Source organism: Pempheris klunzingeri, chromosome 1 (assembly GCF_042242105.1).
Source record: "Pempheris klunzingeri isolate RE-2024b chromosome 1, fPemKlu1.hap1, whole genome shotgun sequence".
Taxonomy (NCBI): Eukaryota; Metazoa; Chordata; class Actinopteri; order Acropomatiformes; family Pempheridae; genus Pempheris; species Pempheris klunzingeri.
The window spans coordinates 33484151-33505742 of record NC_092012.1 but is presented as its reverse complement, the minus strand read 5'-3'; the positions used below and the strand labels follow the sequence as shown (position 1 = coordinate 33505742).

The 21592-nt window shown below is 42.5% G+C and overlaps 1 protein-coding gene across 3 annotated transcripts in view; it reads right to left on the bottom strand.

The window, feature by feature from the left end:
- ntrk3b (neurotrophic tyrosine kinase, receptor, type 3b) overlaps positions 1–12769 on the bottom strand; it is a 154627-nt gene extending 141858 nt beyond the window's left edge. For all 3 annotated transcript variants that reach the window (XM_070829017.1, XM_070829025.1, XM_070829034.1), the window contains exon 1: positions 12528–12769. In XM_070829017.1, coding sequence (XP_070685118.1) covers positions 12528–12769 — 242 coding nt within the window. The remainder of the gene's footprint in view (positions 1–12527) is intronic.
- Between the last annotated feature and the right edge of the window lie 8823 nt (positions 12770–21592).

Here is a 21592-nt window from a genome sequence, read left to right as displayed (position 1 = left end):
TGATGTTTTCTACCTGATGGATTTTACATTAACAACGACTGGTTTGCCAGACTTGAGGGGGGAGCGAACGGCAATGACGTTGGCTACAGCAAAGTGAGGATGTCAGAGAAACCAAAGAAAAGTGTCCAAAGAAAAATGTCTGATAATAACTGATAATAAATCAGAGGGGGACTCAGCGTATGCAGACGTCCGCAAAGGCCAACAGTCGTAGTCTATTAGTGCAACCACCATACATATGTCTGGATATATTTCCTACAGTATAAGAACTGTGTCCATGTGTTGTTATATGTGTAGTTGCACCACACCATTCACTTTGCCACAGACAGACACCGGTGTTACAATTTGGTCAATGTTGCTGCTCGTTCAGGAGTCGGATCCAGCTCTGCTCCCCAACCTAATGGCTTTCTCCTTGGCCCATGACGCATCTTTCCACCAAGTTTCATGAAAAGCGGCCCATAGTTTTCCTGTCATCCTGCTGATAAATGCACAAACAAATAGACAAATGGCACCAAAAGCATAACCTGCTTGACAGGCAGTAAATAAATATATAGATAAAACTCACAAAATCGACATACGTCACAAGCATGCGTCAACAGTGTTATTACTGAAAGTGTGATTATTTTCTGGCTGCCAGGGGGCGAGACAAATGTTCCACACTGCAGGTTTAAATTTTAGGCTGGTACATGTACTGGTGCCGTTCTAACAATAATTTAAAAAGGCGCACTACAGAATAGAAGCAGTTGACCCTGTCAGTGTTTGACAGGAGCATCATTTCATTACTACACAAGACACAAGAAGTGAAAAGCTACACCTCTACATCTCTCTGAGCAAATCAATAAACATCAACTTTCTCCAATTTTCAACATGAGCAGAGAGGGAAGTCTTAGAAGAATCTTGTTAAATTCCTTCAAAATTTGTCTTCTTGTTTTCTGACTGAGATGTTGAATGCAATAACATCTAGTCCTCACATGCTACAGCTCTCACACAAGTCTGCAGTGTCAACCAATTACCTCCAGTAGGAAAGATGGAACCGGGGAGAGATTGAGCTCAAGGTTGTTGAATATTTGATTTGTTTGCTATTTTTCTACCTGCTTCCATTTAAGTAACTGCTTCTCTCAGACTCTCTCTCTCTGCCTGTCTGCCTTACACACATACACACTCAATATTTTATCAAAATGAGGGTCCTTGAGTGACTCCTAATCTGCCCAGCCAGACAGCGTCTCATTCGTCTAATTCATGACATAAAGCCTTGGCAGTTGGCTTGTGGCCCTTGAGGTCAGAGGGCCCCTGGCCCAGAATCTCTGTCTGAAGTGACTGTTAACGTTTCTTGTTGGAAACACATTCAAATGACCACATTACAGAACAGGAATACTGTTCAAAGAGACACAAAATGGCCACCAAGAAACAGAAAATGACTTAAAAGAGATACAAAACAACTACTCTTGTCTTGTCTTTCAATCTGGGCATCTTGTTCCTTTGTAGGAGGGTTGGGGTCCATTTAGATGTCTGTTCCCAGGCCCCATTGTCCCGTAATCCATCAATGCTTAAACACCTGTACACCATGTCGGACTATATTAAAAGTATAATTATCATTTAGGAAAAAACATTTTAAGGCTGTAAAAAATGCACTCCCACAGCAGAGAAACACTAAACATTCAATCACTGACACTCCTGCTGTCTCCTCTCTAAAATAACCAGAGGGGAACAAGTTGATCTTTCCAGTAACAATAAACACATTAGTGATGCTTGACAGGTGATGGCTTCCTCTGGAAATAAGAGGCCTTTGCAGTTCAGAGTGTCAAATGTAGACAGTTGCTGCCGCAAGTCACTTCTCCTGACGTGCCAGCCAGTTTCTCCATCAAAGTGTTGTCGAAGAAGAGATACCAGTTTTCCCCATGGAGGCTAATTTAGCCGAAGAATCAAATTGGTTTGACTAAAAAAGTTACCACTCCTGCTAATAATGAATGCACTCATGGTTGTTGTTGTTTAGCCCTCTTGACTCTGTTGACACTGACTCACATAATGTGGGGACCTGGTGTTATTAATAAGTTATACACCAACCACTGTGTCTCATGAAGTGCATGAAATGTGGGATGATGAAATTGGCTGAAATATCCTGTGTCCCGATTACAGCTGTATAAGGTCAGAATTTATGAACATGGTCTTATATAATAGAAGGTTTTTCAAAGTCATGTGTATTTTTTATCAATATTCAGTCTTAAAAAGAGTAAATCAATGTTAAAACCACATTTGTACCACATTACTGACCTCTGTGTAGAAGGTAATTTGTGCTGGGAATTTTACTTTAAAACATACGTATTAAAATCACCAAGCTGTCCCCAGATATTAATCCTGTAAAAATAAAGCTAATTTAGTCTAGCAATCTCGACAAACAATCTTGTGTTGGAGCCTCTGCTTTCACAGCCTCCTTGATCCCTAAAGAACATCTGAGTCATAGCGGCAGCTACAACAATGTGTCCATTCAGCTTCATCAGCAATGCAACCCTCACTCTCCCAGTTCTTGTTGGTATGCAACTGCGTAACTGTAATTCCCACATGGTTGACTCAAACATTCAAAACAGCAAATAATCCTTTTGACTGTTCATTTTTAGCAAGAGGCAACTTCTACATCAGCTATATTTTCATTTTATCTTTTTAGAAATATCAGAAGAGGAAAAAACAAGAAAATCACTTAATTAAAAACATTTTTTGGGTAAAAGCAGCTCACAGAAATGCTTGTATATGTCAGCTCTCGACACAGTGTGAACCTGAGTCGACCAAAAACAGTCTAATCACTTCTCTGAAAGCTGCTTTGCTTCGGAGGGAGGGGAGAGGCTAGCTGTAGCACACCGCAGTGCCTCGGCTCATCAAATGTCAAAAGCAGCAATGATACCAAATAAGCTCTTGAGACAAAACACCCCAATTTAGTCAGAAAAGATATTGACTACTTAAAGTGACAAGAGAGGTGAATGAAAAACTGTGAGCTTGTTGTCCTTGACAACCTATGAGAGCTAATTCAATACTGAATGAATATTCTTAAACAATAGAGGTACATTTAGCCAATTAGCCTAATTAATTCATTGTTATATAATGAATGAATTAATAGAATCATCATTGTATAATTAACTACTTAACATAATTCTTCATTGTTTATTTTAACACAATTGGTTGTCAGGAAATGTGCTTATTTGCTATCTTGCTTTCGCAAGAGTTACCAGAGAAAGTTGATAGCGCTCTCAACAGTCGACTAGCTTAGCTTAGCATAAAGACGTGACAGACTGAAAAAAAATAATCACCATGAAAAGGAGTCATGGTTTTAAAAAGTTCGGTGATCACTGGACTTATGTAGAGTATACATTGTAGGAATGGAATATCAGAAAGAGGTGCTACAGGGTTTGTTTTTTTTTCAACTTGAAGATGAGAGCATATTAGAGGGTGTGATTCAGCAGGAGGAGAGGGGGATGTCAGGTACTTCTTAAAAAGATGTGATTTTTAGCCTGTGAAGGAAGATGTAGAGTGACTGTGATATTCTGACTGGAGTAGCAAGGTCAATGCACCAACAGGGAGCCAGTAGGAAGGAGAGTTGAGTCCCGGTGGACCATTTACTTTTAATGTGTTCTCATCTGCCTCCACACAAAGCTCTGTCAGGGTCTTAAAAAACCTTCCCGGTGCTCTCGACTCATGCACGGCCACCGAGAGTCCTCGGCTCGCCGCGAATGATCAGTGAGCACAGCTGAATGGTCTGCCAGGTCCATAATGTTTTGATGAAGTGCAATACGCACCAATAGTCCACAGAACAGAGCAAACACAGATATCAGAGCATCTGAGGTAATCAATAAACAGAGGCCGCTGTGGTGCTCAGGGCCAATATATATATCTTTCTGAGTTCTGGGAAATATGGAGGTACATTCGTGTGGCGATGCTTCATCCTGTCCTCGCCACTGATGATGTTGCCGGTCAAGGCTAAACAGGATAGATCCATTAATTTATCATTTACCTCCCAAGCGTCAGCACACATATTGCTTCAAACGGGTCTCACTCATTTGTACAGATGGGAACTGGATAGATGGACGGGGGCAGCAGAGGGCAACTCAGTGCAGCCAGTGTACTGGTTTGCTCTGTCAGAGCGAAGAAATGTTTTGAAAGCAAGTGTTTTAGTAGACCGGAGCTTACTAAAAGGCTGTGGCCTTAAGAATATAATGAAATTAATAACAAAAATAATGAGAACAAGGAGGCTGCAAGGCTGGGATTAAGCTCCAGTGCCTGAGTGTCCCTGAACAGGAGCCATCTGGGGTCAGGCTGAGACATGCTGAGGAGAGGTTTTGAAGCAGGACTGCAGATGAATATGGGAATATGCACACAGATTAACAATTCATTTCAGACGCAGAGTTTTGGACTTAAAAACAAACGTTTAAGAGAAGAGAAATCGTTGCTGAATAGCATCCATCAACATGCACAGTGTGTAGGAGAATATGGCCGAGGCGCAGTGAGAACTGAGAGAGCTGCATTATTCACACAGCTCTGCCAGTCATCGCTGACACTGAGGACAGTGGGGTGACTCCTCCTACTTGATAATACATGATGATTGATGTTTTTTGAAACACAAAATGTCTCACTTGAATAATAAGCAGGAGCTTTATTAGGAGCCGGGAGAGAAAGGAGGGTTTTTTTTTGTCGTCACGTGCAGTGATGAGCGCCGAGGAGGTCGGCCATGCGTCCTCACCTGAGAAGAGGTTATCTCTGGGAGAAATGAACGGCGTGTGTGTGTGAGACACAGACGGACCAAACAGAGAGAAACACGGAGAGCAGAGGGGTATCAAGAGAGAAAAGAGGCTTTCCAAGCCACCACCATCACATGAACGCCTCACACCATGGAGAGGGAGGGCGCAGAAGGCGGCATTAGCTGTAATGCCACTGTCAGTGTGGCCTCACTAAGCCAACCATGTTTAAACATGATTAGCTGTCATAAACCTTCAGTAAAGCTCATGCTACCTGATAAGTGTCTGAAACAGCAGCAGACACTTGATAACTGTTGCTCACTAGTGAGTAATCTCATAACACATTATTATAACAAAAATAAAATCCGGCAAAAGGCAATGTATGTAAATAGATGTAAATTGATGGAGTATGCAGAAGGGGAACATTTCAGCCGGGTTCATTTCATGTTTTTTCATGCCACCACGGAACAAATTGCACTTTAAAAAGGTGGATACGTGATTTTTTCTGCTCCCTTCAATCTCCCAAATTTGACATGATAAAGTGTTGCCCACAGTAGCAACACTGACTCATAATCTGTTGTATAAAAGCAGAGGCTCAACTAAATGTCAACAGAAAGCCCTTGGAATGCGGCTCCAAGGCTTTAAAGGGTTTTTCTAATCCTGGCTGAAACAGCAGAGCCCTCAGTATTTTTCACCCCTCGATCCTCAATGCATCTTTTGATTGTTAAAGGGGGGGAAGGTGCTTCATTAGTATGCATCTTTTAAGGCGCAAAGGCAGCCTGCAGATGCGGGAGCTGAGGTGGTGGGGGCGTGGGAGAAGCTGGGTCAGTCACATAGCCGAGACTTCTCACAGCATCCCTGCATGCAGAAGATCTGAACGAAAACCGCCGCTCTCTCCTCCTAATTCTCAGATGGCAGCCATGACCTACTTTCCACAAAGACAGGCTCATGCAAACTTGATGATATCCTTATAACAGAGGAGCCCAGCGTGCACTGCCTGAGGTGAGCCTCGCAATGCGGAGGCAGCAGGGGGTCTGTATGGCGAGGACCAACTGGCAGGATGTGTGCTAGCAATTCACGTCCTGGGTGGTTAAACCGCACTTGCCTCAATGACACCGACATGGCAGAGGACCAGCCGTGAAACAAGGGTTGTGAAGGATGCCAAGATCACCTGACCCCTAAACGCAAAGCGTTTCATTTCAAAGCCATTTAATATCCTAAGACTGGCCGATAACTAATGAATGAATCTAAATGGCTCTCTCGTGAAAGCACAATGGCAGACATCACACAACTGTCTTTTCTGCATCTATTCTGCATTAGCGTGTGCTGCAGCAGCTGACGACAGTTCTAAAACACTGTTACTGTTGTGTTTGCAGCTGAGTAAGCAGATTAGTGTTTTCTGATTCTTCGTACCAAAATTCGTACCAAAATCTCCGAAATGACCAAATATCCATTTATTTTGTTTTCTTAATTTTTGCGTCCAAAACAAGCAGAGAATTAGCAGCTGTGACTAAACACCAACGGTTGGCGGCGCTGTGGAAGTAGAGCATGGCTTGAAAAGTACAGTACTTGAGTAAATAGTTACAGTCCACCACTGCATTTCACATCGGAGAACTTGTGGAAAAATGTCAAACATTACCGAGTCCTACTCAAGCATTACTTGATTGATTTTTAGCGATTAAAAGCTATCGACAAATGCTTCTGTCCTGCTTTTCTAAAATACTGCAGTACGTTTAGTCAGGTGATGCTGTAATATGCCACACCGTTAAATCCAGCTGGTCTTTGTAACATCTAAAGGCTAAAATTTAAGGTTGGTTATCAAATATTGGCACAGATTAAGTGTGTCTGTATTCACACACTTCGTCTATTATAGTTCATGGTTAGGTTCAAATTTAAGATCGTTGCCATTTGGGATTATTCTATTATTATTTCATGAGATATTTAACATTGGAGAAGTTTGTATTGTATTTGTATTGTTTGAGTACCAAACCTCAAGTGTCGTATCAACGCTAATGGTAAATCAAACATTACTCAGTTCTCTTCAAACATCGATGAATTAACCAGTTTCCTCTCACATGAAGAGCAGCAGTGCGGCGGCTCTGCATTCGGAACATAACAGAATTAGATTTTTATCTTTACATCTGCTGAGATGTAAAGCACATATCCAGGGCTGATGTCAGACAGGTGTAAAGCTAACGGAGGGTAAGTGAGGCTTCCGTATAATTTATTTGTGCTTTCAAATGATACTAACACACTTAAAACTGCAGATCACACAAAGAAGCCCCAGCAGGTTTGTAAAAACATGTCACTCCGGAAGAGAGAGAGAAAAAAAAAGAAAAAACCCAACGCGAGGGAAATATCAAGGTGACAAAGAAAAATAAATCAAGATGACAAACAGATACAGGTGAGCTGGGCATCAGAAACCCAGACTTCAAAACTTCACAGAGCAGAGAAGAGAACAAAGACACAGGGCTGGAGGAAGAGCAGGAGGGAGGTGGAGGGGAGGGGGGGTAAATAAATATACTAGCAGTGAGGCGAGGAAGGTGGGAGTGTTCAAAGAGCGTGGGTGCTTGTGGATGGAGGGGGCACACATCTATCTCACCTCCCAGATTGGGGGGCGGAACAAAACCCTTTGACTGGGTTCCAGCTGACTGAGGCCCGGGACACCCTGGAAGCTGTCAGTTATTTTTCCAAGAGATGTTAATGAAATCATTTTCAGAATATCTGAAATTCATGCAGCCCAACCTGCAAGTGTGTTATTACCAAGCAAACCGGAATGCATAATAAAATACCCCAAAAATAGTTCTAGATTTCCTGTTATGAGTCGAGGTAGAATAGCACATTATCTTTCAGTCATGGGTATCGCTCTTATCGTCTATGTCCCCGCTAACGCCACCAAAATCCAGCACCTTCATGCTGCAGACCAACTAAAGCATTCCTGTCCTTCGATCCCACAGAAAGAAAGTGTGGCGTTTGACAGACGTGGGCATTTAGGGAAGGACAATGTGGAGCTGCATTATGGGAAATGTAGGTTCCAGCATGTTTGTGGCTTGACAAAAACTGGGGACCAAATTTTGGGAGATCTGAACCTCAATTTCAACCATTCCTTTTTTTTTTTTTTTCAAATTCGTCCCCCAGCTTTGTGGGAAATTACATTAAATTGATGGAGTGCCCCAATTACAGGTTCCAAATGTACAAAATATCTTTTTCATCATGGGGCCAACTAGTACTCCCTAACTGTCAGCTGAGAAGGAAATACTCCACTTCTGCCAACTATTTCAGTGAAATTCTCTAAAAAATTAACTCGTGAAATCCCATTCAGAAGCCTTACGCAAGAATTATGTAGCAGATATTCTGATCTGGAGCCGCTATTGGCCGCAGTCACACACTCATGTGGGCTGCACACGAGTTTTAAGAGGTAGAGAAAATGATGAATTTATATAATGCAGTAATGCTCAGTGTCTGAACTAGGAGACACTTGCAGCCCACACAAGTCACCTATAAGCAGACCTTGGAAACATTCCTGTATGAAACAGGTTTCTTTGGCAGCATCTACTCGCTGGCAGGTTTCATATAAAATGTGTAGTTGAAGGTGTCCACAGATCGATAGTTTCGAGCGGAGCTGAGCTGTTTTAAAATTTCAGGGAGAAAAACTTCTTAAAGCAACTTCTTCAGGAAGGATTCAGTCAGAAAAGCAACATACCGTGTCCCGTTTGATCACACCCCTTCCCATGATCCTCGGCCATGGCATATCACAGCTGATGCTGTTTTTTTTTTTTCTTCCATGTTTCCACACGGAGGTCAGAGATCAGGGTCAGTCACAGGAGACCACTCTTTTATTCAGTGTTCCCAAAATAAAGTCTGAACCTGTTTTAGTTTCATTCCAAAGTGCCTTCTATCACCTGCATGTAGCATCTTCTGTAAGTAAAAGATCAATCGTGGTAAATATAACACTATGATGCTTTTTCAAGGATAGCTTGAATCCTTGGAAATGAGACGACACGGGGTTTTATAGCCGGGATGATCAAGATTTTGAAGATATTAAACGATAAACTTCAAGCCGTATTTGGCAAAGCAGATAAACAGTAAACCATATTAGAGTGTGGAAGTCTCCGTTTGTTTGCACAGATGGCAATTTTACAAGTCCACATAAATCACTTTGATTGAAGAAAGAGTTGACATGAAAGAAGCCAAAAGTACGAGACTTTTTTGGAGGAGCGCTTTCATTTCAAAGGCAAATAGAGGTGTCTCTTTAAACACCCACGTTTAAAGAGAGCAGTATCTCCCAGTGACCGTAAAGTCTAAGACCATACTGTCCTTAATGGGACGGACGTTTGAATGACATCATTAGATGCCAAAGGGTTTGAGCTTAGATGGACACTCATTGATTTTAAAGTCCCTGTCGGTGCTTCCAAATCTCAACATTTGTGAACTGTGACGAGAAATTTGGAGATTTCGGGGGTGCTGTTGGGCGTTATGTCTAAATCATGGATTGCCTTCTCCACTCAAAAAAGACATTTTTAATGTTTCAAAGCATTAAATAATTACATGCTTAACTAAATAACTACACCAGCCACACATTTTTATTCAAGGCACATGTCTGGAGGAGGATTTTTAAATATAACTGACATAAGACATAAATCCCCATAAGATTGTGATCTGGATTCACAATAGTGAACACTGCAAAGTGCTGTAACGTCACTATGAAGGTGGAGCGACGTTCCTGAGAAATTATGGGACTTCAAAAAAATCAACTTTCATTTAACTCCAGTTTTTTTGCCAGATGTTGAGATAAGTGAAATAGAAAATTGCAAAATGTTCTACTTCAAAGAAAAAAACGTTCATTTTGGAGAGTGCAATAATAATCTATAAAATTCAGATTCGACAAAGGTTTTGGTTGAAGCTGGTGTTTCGATGTCTACTTCCCATTTATATGTTAATAAAACGTCTGTGACCCAGTAGGGATATAATGGGGATATTACACTGTATTATCATTTTACTGTTATACTTCCACGGAAAAGCAGGGTTATAGATTTACTATTACTGCTGTCACGACATCAAACATGCACATTTTATACTTTTACCAACTTAGAATTTATAGTTCAGTGCTTTGCACAAGTCAAATAGAAGGATGTGTTTAGGAGCAGAGGAGATGTGGGGGTGATTTTTATCTAAATACATATTGGAGGCATTTTGCTCCTGATGCTACAGTGATGGCTGCACAGATTGCTGTGATACTTTAGACTCTTCATACAAACCACACTCTCACAGGTACTCAAAAAAAGGAAAACAAAATGAGGCCAAACGTCATCACCAGAGGTGGAAACGCTGATTGGATTCTGCAAACAAGCGTGCACCTGCAGTCAGAGCCACACTTACACAAACCTGTCAAGTGCTCCAGCTGCTCTCAGAAAACCGTTTTTTCTTCAAGTATCACAGCGAGGCCTTATCTTATCCTCTTCAAACAGCGATGCCTCTTGTGATGAATCTCTAATGTGAGAGAACTGGAAAACTATTATCTGGACTTGGCAGTTTTCTTTGGCTGGCCAATCATCCCACAGTTCCTGCTAGGAGTCCTCACCCTCGTTTACCATCTCCGTAAATTGTCCCCACCTCTCCCACTTTCCCTTATAATGAGTGAAACAGACCAACACTGGTGCATCCAACGCCTTACAAAGACACAGAGGGCCAAGGACGAAGTGTGCTGCATGTCGCCTCAGTCACTGGCTGCTAATACGGGGGGGGGGGGGGGGGGGGGGGGAAGCATGTTTTCTGCCCACATAATAAATTAGCACCAAGCAATTAACCACTATTATGTATTAGACGTGCTTATTAATGTGTTTGAGCTGAAACAATATATATTTATAGATGGGCAGTAAATGTTAGTGGTTTAAGCCAGATGATAGCTGTATATCACATTTACGCTTGTAAACTACCCAATTACTTCATCCTGTGCACAACGGAACAGATTTGACACAAAATGTCCAAATACTGAATGTTCTCCGGGTGCTTTTGAAACATGAATCGCTACCAAATGTGCCAGCTGACATGTCATTGGGAGGTATTGTCTGTATAAGCTGTCAGCGAGCTGCTGCTGCTGCTGGTGGTGGTGCTGGTGGTGCAGGGTGGCGGTTGCTGTCCACGCAGAGCGGCCTGCTGGCCAGGGGCCACGATTAGTCCTGGGTCGGTCGCTTTCGGGTGTTCAGTGCTTATTGTAAACTGAATTTGGGCATTTTCTTTACATGGAAATCTGAGATGTGAGTTGTTCTGCTGTTGACTTGACTGGCCTGTGACTGGGGGCAGGTTTTACCACGGGGATATCTCCATGCGGGGGCCACTCTGGGGTTAAAATAACCACTGACAGTGTGCTGAGACCTCTGACCCTCCCTCTCTTTCACCCCCACACCTTCTCCCTTTGCTTTTAACGCAGCTCTGTGCCTGATTGGAGCAGAAACTCTCTCAGATAAAACAGTCACGTAAATGACTCCAGTGTTGTAAAGAGCACTTGGTTCCTGGCGCATAGAGGGTACCAGGCTACCCTCTAGTGGCACAGGGAGGCGCTGAACCGTGCCACAAAATAAGTTGTTGTCTGCCTCAAACGGATAAAGGCTAAACCGGATACCAAAACTGATGGGAGGAAAAGTCCTTTGTGGCGTGAGACGACGCGGAGGAAGCCGTGCGGGGAATTCCAGTGCGTGAACGGGAGATGTTTACTTTATATGCAAATCAGACTCATCGACACCAAAGGTCTTATTTTAAGGCCCGAGCAGCGCTTTTTTCCCCCCCTGACTTTTCAAGAAAGAAAGCTTTGATGTCGGCAGGAAGGATCGATGCCAGGGAGAGAGAGAGAGAGAGAGACAGAGAGGGAGAGAGAGGAGAGGGGAGGGGAGGGGAGAGGATGCAGAATGAAAATGTACTTCTAGGGGTGTGAGGGGAGGAGAGGAGGGGAGGGGGGGTGCGTGGGGGGGGGGTATGGAGGGGGGATGGAGAGGGAGAGAGAGAGAGAGAGAGTGCCGTCATCACAGCTCCTCTGTTTTAAGCAAACCCTTCATGGATCGCCTGAAATCCAGGCATCCTGCTACATGTCCATCTATTTAGGGGGAGAAAAGCCACAAGTGACGTCCCCCTCCTCCCCCCCCTCCCCTCTCTAGACCCCCGCATCATCTGGACATAATAAAGTTTGCCGAGTCGCATCGGTCTCGGAGGACGCAGGCTGAAACCTAACTGGTTGACCTTACTGCACCACTCATTTCTGTTTCATTTGGCACAATCTGTCGGAGCAGTTGCCGCACACGAGGACGGGAACCGAGCGGATGGGTGATGTGAGGCTCTCCGCAACATCCCTCATGTCATTTGGCCGCGTTAGGCCTGCGGAGCCGCTGCGGAGGAGCAACTTTATGGACACACACACACACACACAGAGAGAGAGAGAGAGAGAGAGAGAGAGAGAGAGAGAGAGAGAGAGAAAACATCCGACAGGCCATAACAAGGCTGCAAAGGATTTGTCTCACTGTGTGTGTGTGTGTGTGTGTGTGTGCGTGTGTGTGTTGGGGTGGGGGGGTGGGGGGGGGACACGAAGCAGAATAAGCGCATTTACCCTTCATGCCAGACCCATGATCAGAGATGGCATTATCATAAAAGGCCACTTAACAGGCCGATAGAAGTGCAAAAAGTCCCCCAATGAGAAATAATCAGCCAACAAGTCGGATCAGTGTGAAGAGAGCAACAGACGGGCTGGGAGCGCGGACCAGATCAATTAATGATTCACATCAACCCAAAAAAGAAAGAAAATAATCCGCATCTACTTACATAGAGCTGATGTTTTTGAATAACTCTGCTATGTCAACGCTGGTCCCGTTGCTCCCGGTGTCTTGCAGGGCGAGTAAAGGGAAAAACCTGCCGTTGTCGGACTTATTGCAATAGATCTCTGTTTGAGAGCAGCTGCAGGTCGGCGGGCAGTCCAGCATGGAGCTCAGATAGTCCTGGAAAACACTCATCAGAAACAAAACCCTCCACCAGCAAATCCGGATCGAATGAAACCATAGATCCATGTCTCCGGGCAAAGGGGGGGAGAAGAGGTCCCGATGTCCTCTGGGTTAGAACAGAACAGGAGAGAAGGAGAGGAGGAGAGGAGGAGGAAGGAAGGAAGGAAGGAGGAGGAGGAGGAGGATGGTGGTGCGTCTGTACAGAGGATGCTCTATGTGAGCGTTTCTGCCGTGGATGGATGCTGTAGTGTCCTTGCGCGTCACAGATTGGGTGAAAAGGAGGAAAAAAAAAACAGAAAGAAAAGACGAAACCCAAAAAACGGAAATCAAAAATAAGAAAGCGAAATATTGCGAGGCTCCGGTCGTGTTTTCAGCCTAAGATGCATGGTGTTTCCCCGGAGTGCCGTGCTGCTGCTGCTGCTGCTGCTGCTGCTGCTGCTGCCGCTGCTGATGTCGTCGTCTCTCTCCAAGCAGGACCAGGACGACTGGCTGGAGAGCACAGAGACACAAAATGAGAAGTTGGAGCATCAAGTCCCTCCTACCGGCTACAGTCATACTGACACCTGCAGAAGCTGCATGCAATCCACTGTGAATCCAGCTCGACATCTCACATGAGGCTGAGCTGCTACATGAATGACTGTGTTAATGTTAGAAGATGAAAATACAAAGGATGTATATAAATAAGTAATGATGGGATCGTTATATTGTTAATTACAAGCCAGAATAGTCATGTACCAAAATGAACAGACTGTAAATATCATTCACCCTCCCTCCCTCCCTCCCTTTTAACTTCCATGTTTTATTATTAATTCAGATTAGATTTGATGTGACTCTTTTGACTCTGATCAACAGAAAACACCCTTTAATGTCAGAGATCTCTACAATGTGAGCATCCATTAATTACAAATATCAAACACTACATGAATCACAAATGTGTGTGTGCATGAGCTCTGCAGGACACACCTTAATAATCACTGGTGCAGCCGTTTCAATCTAGAAGTCACAGGATTGGTTGGATGGATCACTTTGTTTAGTCCAGTTTAGTCTTAATTACTCTAATTGGTCTGTATTTGGAAGAATGGGGAAAAAAAATCCTGGTAAAAACACAAGCTGTTGTTTCTATCAAAGGTGAATATGAATAATTAGGGAAGGCAACTTTATTTATAAAGCACATTTCATTAGAGAAAAACTCATTGTGCTTTACATTTAAAAAGAGAAAGACAGAAAGACGATAAAGAAAACAACTACATACCCACAATAACACACACACACACACACAGATACTCAGAGAAAATACAAAATGTAGTTTTAAATGTACATAGTAATGTTTCACCAGTTTTTATTTGACATAATCTCCTGTGTACACTCACTGGTGAAGATGTGAAGTTAAAAGCAGCGCAGCTAAAACAATCATCAGTATCTCACTATGTCGATGTTTTAAGTGGCAGAGAACACCTGCATCATGATGCTCTGAATAAAAAAAAGATGTAAAACATTATGGTTCTCTGGGTTGGACCGAGGGAGCGTCAGGTTCAGCAGGAGGCTGGATGAAACCGGTTTATCGTTCAAATGTAATTATCAGGGCAGTTTTGAGACTAGATGGCATCAGATTAAATTGATGTTGTGTCTATGTTTTTTTTTATCTGAGACAAGCCAGTAGCATTACGGTAAAAGTGCATCGATGCTTTCATATTCTGATACGATATGCTTTACACAACTTACTTACAGAACATCAGTTTACTGGTAATAAACAGCATAAACAGCGTGTTTTACTGGTACCACTTGTCTCTAATCTCATTGTTATTTGTTAAAGTAAGCCTTTGGGGTTGAAGTTAACATGCCAGTTCCCCTTTTACTGTGAAAGAGCGAATTTCTTAGTGACTTTAGAAGACAGTCTCTTGGTCTGACTAATCCAGACTGCTGATGCCTGGTTCTAATCTATTTTAATGTCCGTATGGGCACCTGACTATTGTTTAAAGACAGACATCAAAAGTTGTGAACCCATCCTTTAAAGTATGGAAAATGGGAAACACCATCCCAGCCCCCCAACCACCGACCCCCTCCCTGCTTTGACTTTCTTCTTTTCTACTACATCTGCTGTGTGTAACTGTACTTATACTGACCCATTTTCTTTAGTCAAACTATTCCATTATACAATTTCCCCAAGCATGTTCGTTCAACTTCCAAGATAAAATCTGAAAGCCGATAAAATATGAAACACTTGAACAGAAAGAGAGGATTGCATCCGCTGGAGTGGATACCTGAGGTAGTGCCATGCAGGATACGACGCCTCACGTCTTCATGTTGGATTTGTACAACGTGTGGATGGTTTTCCCCATGTGCCATTGATAGCTACCGCTACACATCAGGAGGTGTTAACGAGTTCAGAACTGCAACTAAAAAAAACATCTAATAAACAGTAATATCAGAGGGAGGCAGTTTCTGTTGCTGTGCCCCATAAAGGTAGGACAGCTTATCTTATGTACCTTATGTACATAAGATAAGCTGTTATCTTCGATGTACTGTGTTTACCACAGCTGAGAATAATGCAGTCTACCAGAAAGCCAATGTACTTGGTGGTGATATTATACTGAATACAGGATGAGACAAAGGCGCATAAATAACAGACTGTGAACTAAGTAAATGATAAAATGAAATGTATTCAAAGGCAAACAAAGATGCGGATGTTTCCCTGCTTTAAAGCTGCAGTTGGTAGCAGCGAGAAGAGAGCGAACTTCTCTTCAGCTTCATTTCATGACCACACGGGCTAACCACAGGACCTGAACTTATACAATAGCAGCACACAACAGTACACAAGGCTGACACTGCAGATGGCAAACCGGTCACAGAGCTCTGGAGAGATTGCAGAAGCTAACCCGCTTCTGTCGCCCATGATCTCCCCGCTGCTCTGGAGTTTTAATTACCCTGATTTATTCCTCAAAGTTCAAAAGCCTGTCTACTGTGTTTATTATGAACAAGCTAACATCACTACTGTTTGTAAATGGGACACACCTGTCTCATGTCATTACCTGTCTCATGTACTACTGTCAGAATATAGTGACATCTAATATGACAAAAAGCTACCTTTAAAATAAGAAATAAACATTTCAGTATTTAACGTGGGATCAAATGAAATACATGTATATATAATATCTATTATTTTTGCAAAGGTGTTTTGCCATTTCGTCAGAAGTTCTTATTTATTTCATATGTTATATAATCACCAGTATTCCTCTTATTGTATCATTGAGCTCATTGCATTTATTCCACAATGTATTTATTTTACATTTATATAGATGTAATCATTTTGTCACATCTAATCTTCTCTAGTGATGTAAATTTCATGTCTGTCTTCTCCTCTCTGAGAGATTTTCTGGGCAGATGGCGGCTGATAGTAACAACCACCTGTCAAAGTCCCTCTGACCCAATCTGAGATGAAGCTTCATTTTTTAAAAACGAGACAGATATGAAAGCCCTTCGAGAACGGTCCTTTGAAGCGTAACCTCTATCAAAATGTGATTGGTTCCTCAGATGCCACCCAGTCCCTTGAACCCATCCTGAACTTCTATTTGTCTTTGTCTTTGAACAATATTTCCATTAATGAAGCTCGAAAAACTCACTAAAGACCTCATCGAGCTCACGACAGTTTTCCATCGCCAATCAAATGAGAGTGAGAGCAGCCGTCACTTTCTTGTTTCATTTAGCCTCTCTGAGCCGTCACTGGATTTCAGAACCTCCCAGGCTGTCTTCACCTTTCCTTTCAACAGGCTGCCATCACTTGGGCTGACACTCATCCGTTCACCTCTCTGCCTGAACCTGAAGCCAAACCGTCCGCAGCCTGACACCGAGCCCACGGCTTACCTCTTCCAGCTCAGTCAGTTATCATCCTTCGTTGATCGTCACAGAACCTGTTGTATTTAAAATCTCTGGTTGCTTCGACATCCACCTTTCTTCAGCTCCCCCCCAGCTCAGCTGGTCTGCTCGAATCAATCAGAACACCCAGTGTAACTGTACAGCCTTCAAAGGGTCTAGCTGAAGATGAAGGGCTGCATGAGCAGAGCATGGCGTTGTTGCGGACTAATTAAGTGGAGGGTGTGTTCTGCCATCTCTCCAAACTGAACAACTTAAAAGATGACACGCTCTCAGATCTCTCCGCCACAAATGAAGGCAGCGATAGGCAAGTTATCGAATCACAGCAACCAGTCGCAGATTCAAAGTTGAGCGCAACGTTGTGCTTCCAGTTTCTAGCTTTCCCATCAAACTGCTTCTGTAGAAAGAACAGAAAGACTTTGTATCTGAGTTCGTGTTCACAGACCAACTGTGAATGTTTTTTTACTGAGCATCAGTACTAAAATCTGTGGGAAATGGTAATGCAAAACTGTGACTCTGAGGATGATTAATAAAATAGTTGGAAACAGTTCTGCAGGACGTCATACGTACAGATGTGTTCATTTGTAGCTCTACATGTACTTTATACTACAGTATTCACAGTCACAACTTTTCACGACACCAGGAAAGTCTTCTGATCTTCACCCCCGTTACGTGACCTTTGCCAGGCAACCAGGAAGTCTCTGCAGGTTTCTCTCTGCAGGTAGGCACGTTTCCCTTTACTACTACTGCCACACAACCCTGAACCCTGAACACAGCGATGCTCGGCCCACTCCATACGCTGAACATGTAGTTGACTTTTTGCAAAGTCTCACCCCTCAAACACAGACTGTCCATTCATAGCATCATAGACAACTCTATGGCTGTGCTCCATAGACTCTCATGCAGCTTTTTCCGTTTTTTTTAAATCATTTTCAGGCTGGTTTTGTGGTTAAAAGTTGTGCCTGGCACACGTTTAACATGTTTTTGCTGCAGAGACAGTTTGACACCCAGGATATATCCGGCAGATATATCCGCCGAGCTTAAGGAAAGTGAGGGTAGCTTGCTTTATTACTCTCTTGCTTGTTAATCAGCAAGACTACTAGCTAAACTAGCTAGTCGGGGATCTTGCTTGTCTAACTAAGAGTCCAGCTTGGGAGTTAATTAAGGAATTGATGCAGCTAATCTTAAGAAATTCAGAGGAGAATATTTTGCACAAATTCTTTCTAGAAGCAGTTACGCTGCTGCTGACAGATGAAACCTCTCTCCTGTGCACTGGAAAATATTGTGTTTGTGCACTCAAGGCAATCGTAAACCATCTTATATGTGGAAGTACAGATAAAATCTGTGTGTGATGGAACGTTTCTCTCCTGTTGTTGGTGTATATACTCATTCACACCTCACATCAACAGCATTAATTTTTCTGATGGAGCTTTCTTGTTTTTGTTGGGTTGTTTTTTTGCTTTTTTTTTATTTTTGAAGCTTGACAACATTGTTTCTAAAACTTTCATGTCAATAAAGCCAACTGAATTAAATTGAAAATTGCTGTCATTTTAGATTATTTTGAATTGTATGACTGTTGCTGAGTGTTGGCTGGGTTTCACTGTTTTTTCTGCCAACACGCCTGTTTGTCAAGAGTTGTATCACCCTCCTCTTTTCGCTTGCAGTTAAGACAGACTTTGTGCCTTGAGGATGTCGCTGAGAGCTCTGATTTAAGGTCTGAGGTGGGCATAATTCTCAATAAACATCTACTGAGTGAAGGCATGTTTACTACCAATGTGTGTTTTGTGTATTATTGTCATGTAAAGGATTATACCCAAAGGGGATATAGCAGAAGAAGAAGCTGATTAGTGCACGAGAGTTTCCATGTGGGACCCTGAAATTATAGTAAGTGGTAGTAAAACAGTAATACAGGAAATAAAGGAGGCTACAGAAGGAGTCTAAGTGGTTACCAAAGTCGAGTAGCAGTTTCAAATAACCCAGAAGTGCACTGATGGTGTTTCGTGATTGCATGAGTTTGTGGTTGCATTAGTTTCTATACTACAGCTGTGGACTGGGCCTGTCCAGCAGTGCACGTTTCTTTTATTTGTCCTTTAGTGTTTTTTGATTGGACTAGATTATTCTGCTTGGTGTTAACACCTAATGAGCTTCTCCCTCACTGCTGAAATTGTTTTGTTACATTGAGTGGTGTCCACAGAGACTGGACAACTTACTTTTCTGGGCTGTTTTGTGGAATTTCCAAAACTCAAGCCCCGAAACTCTGTGGCTCAGCCTGTCTGTTAGCAGAATAAAGAACAAGCTCAAAAATGAAAAGCTCTCGGTTGGCTTGGCATCTGACCCCGACTGGAGCGATGCCTTTCCAGCTTTTACACAGAGAGTTTTTTGTTGCTGTTGTAGTTGTGTACTTTGCACATCAAATTTTTTTGCAGGTCAAAATGCTGCTTTCCTGGACATGTCTTTTTGCAAAAGAGGCTGTAAATCATAGGAGGTATTCATTACCATATCTCCTGAGCAAGGACTTGAAGCAACTTAACCCCAACAGATAGATCTGAATTAGGGTGAAATGGCAAGCTGTCTATGTGCAACTTACAGTAAAATGGCCTTAAAAGTCACAAGTATTTCAACAACAAAGAACCTAAGCATGTTGACGACGGCATGCTTGGCTTTGTTGGGGCCTCGCTGATTTGCCTTCCCTCTTTGTTGTGTGTTTTTAAATCAGTGATGCTGCAACACCAAAGTGTTTCTCTGTATCACTTGGAGGTAATTTAATCTAATGTGGGTAATTTCACTCTCTTCTGTTACAGAGCACCACAGGAGTCAAGAATAAGAAGAATTAGCTTTTGTGGAACTACCCACCCCTGGACACGCTGTCTGAAATCTTCCTTTGTGATATTCATTCCTTTTCAGTTCTTCATATACGGCATGCAACAAAGTTCATATACATCCCATGTTGTCTGCCACTTACAACGCACTCCGTTTTACATTTTAGGAAAGTCTTCGATGGCTGACAAGAAGGAATCAGACTGCTCTCACTGGTTGTCCATGTTATACTTTTTTTTACAGGCTAGTCTCTCTAATGAGTCTGGGAGGATTTGGAGCCAATGGGCCCCTGGGCACAGACACTTAAAAGGCCCCTCCTTTCAAACTTTCACTTGTTTGCAGCAGTTTTTCTCAGCTTTTCTGAGGTGTTTTTCAGGTTAACATTAGTTTTTCCCCCATCTTTGTGCTACATTAGACAAACCAGCTGCTGGTGGTAGTTTCAGAATTGCCATACAGATATTACAGTGGTATCAATCTTCTCATCCAACTCTTTGCAAAGTGAATGCTTGTAACCAAGGGAAACAGTTAGCCTGGCTCTGTCCAAAGGCAACAAAACTAATCTACGAGCACCTCTAAATCTCACTAATTAGCACAAATCTTTTTTGCTTATTCCATACATAAAGCAAAGAGCCGGGCTAGTTGCGTCACCCTGTTTCCAGTCTTTGTGGTAAGCTAAGCTAATTGTCACCTGGCTGATAGCTTCATATTTACATCACAGACATGAGAGCAGTATCTCTTATCTCACTCTCGGCAAGACAGCAAATAAGCACATTTACAAAAAGGTCAAACTATTCCTTTGAAGGATTCAAGATTCAAGATTCGCTCATTGTTACACCCCAATAAACAGGTACAAGAGAGTAGAGCTCTTGGGTTTCAGCTCCTCGACATTGTAAAACATAATAAAATAATGATAAAATGCAATGCAATGACAATATAAATAGTGTATAGTGTGTGTAAATGTGTTTGCATGTTTGTGTGTGTTTGCATATGCGCAGCTACATCAGAGTGTCGATGCATGTGTGTATGTGTGTGTCTGTGTGTGTGTGTGTGTGTGTGTGTCACAGACAGACAGACAGACTGACAATAGGCTGTTAGTGTCCATTGTTCATGAGCCTGGTTACCTGGTGGAAAGAACTTTCCCGGAGCCTGCAGTTCAGGCTTTGAGGCTGTCATACTGCTTGCCAGACAGCAGCAGCTGAAACAGTTGGTGATCAGGGTGTCTGGGGTTTTTGATAATCCTGCTGGCTTTACTGACACACTGGATCAGGTGAAAACAAAGTGTTCCCTACTTTTGACTGAGACCTGTGACTTTCAAACAAGAAATGCTTATAACAGTAACTTCAAACTTCAAGAGTCTCCTGACCATTTAGGGCCATGGGCCATCTTCTGAAGATTTCATTCTATATTTATGGTACTCCCCTGTTTTGTGCATGTACAGGTGTTGTCGTTGAGCAAGCTGAAAGGGGTCCAACTGTCAAAGCACTCATGGCTTATCTATTCCAGTGCAGTACAAGGGGCCAACCTAAGAAATCAACACTGTGAATCCTCATATTTTGAGTAGGATTATTATTGAGTGTCCTATTATCTTAAAGTAACTACTACAAGCAAAGTAACCTCCAGCTGCTCATGAGCAGCTGCTCTGTGGTAACTAGAAGAAGATGACCATCGTACTAAGCTGCTCCCAGCAGCCAACAGCTCAACACTGATTGTAATTGGCAGCGTCATGGGGCTGAATGGACTTCAAGCGTCCCTGGATAATCACATAAAAGAACTCCAAAGTGATAAAAGCACAATAACATCAGAGTTAGACATACACTGCGTGCACAGGAGAGCATTTTTCTGCCTCTTTACTTGAACTTTTCCTCATCAGGAAGTAGGTCATACTTCAATTTGGAGAAAATCAAATTTCCATCAAAGATATAGTTGATTCATATATTGCATTATCAAGATCATAATTGGTTTTAAGAGATTAAAGAATACACTTTCCTGTGGGCCTCTAAAGACTAATGGAGGAACTCATCACATTCAATCAGTCCAAATACGCACATGGAAGAGGGAAGTGAGTGACTGTCTAATGTTTTATCGTGCGCACTGTTTCTTGGCATCTGTAAAAATATGAATGTAGACTGCATGAATTGACTTTTAAAGAGACTCCTGTGCTGGATAACTGCTTTTAGATTATACTGTTCTTGAGAAAATTTA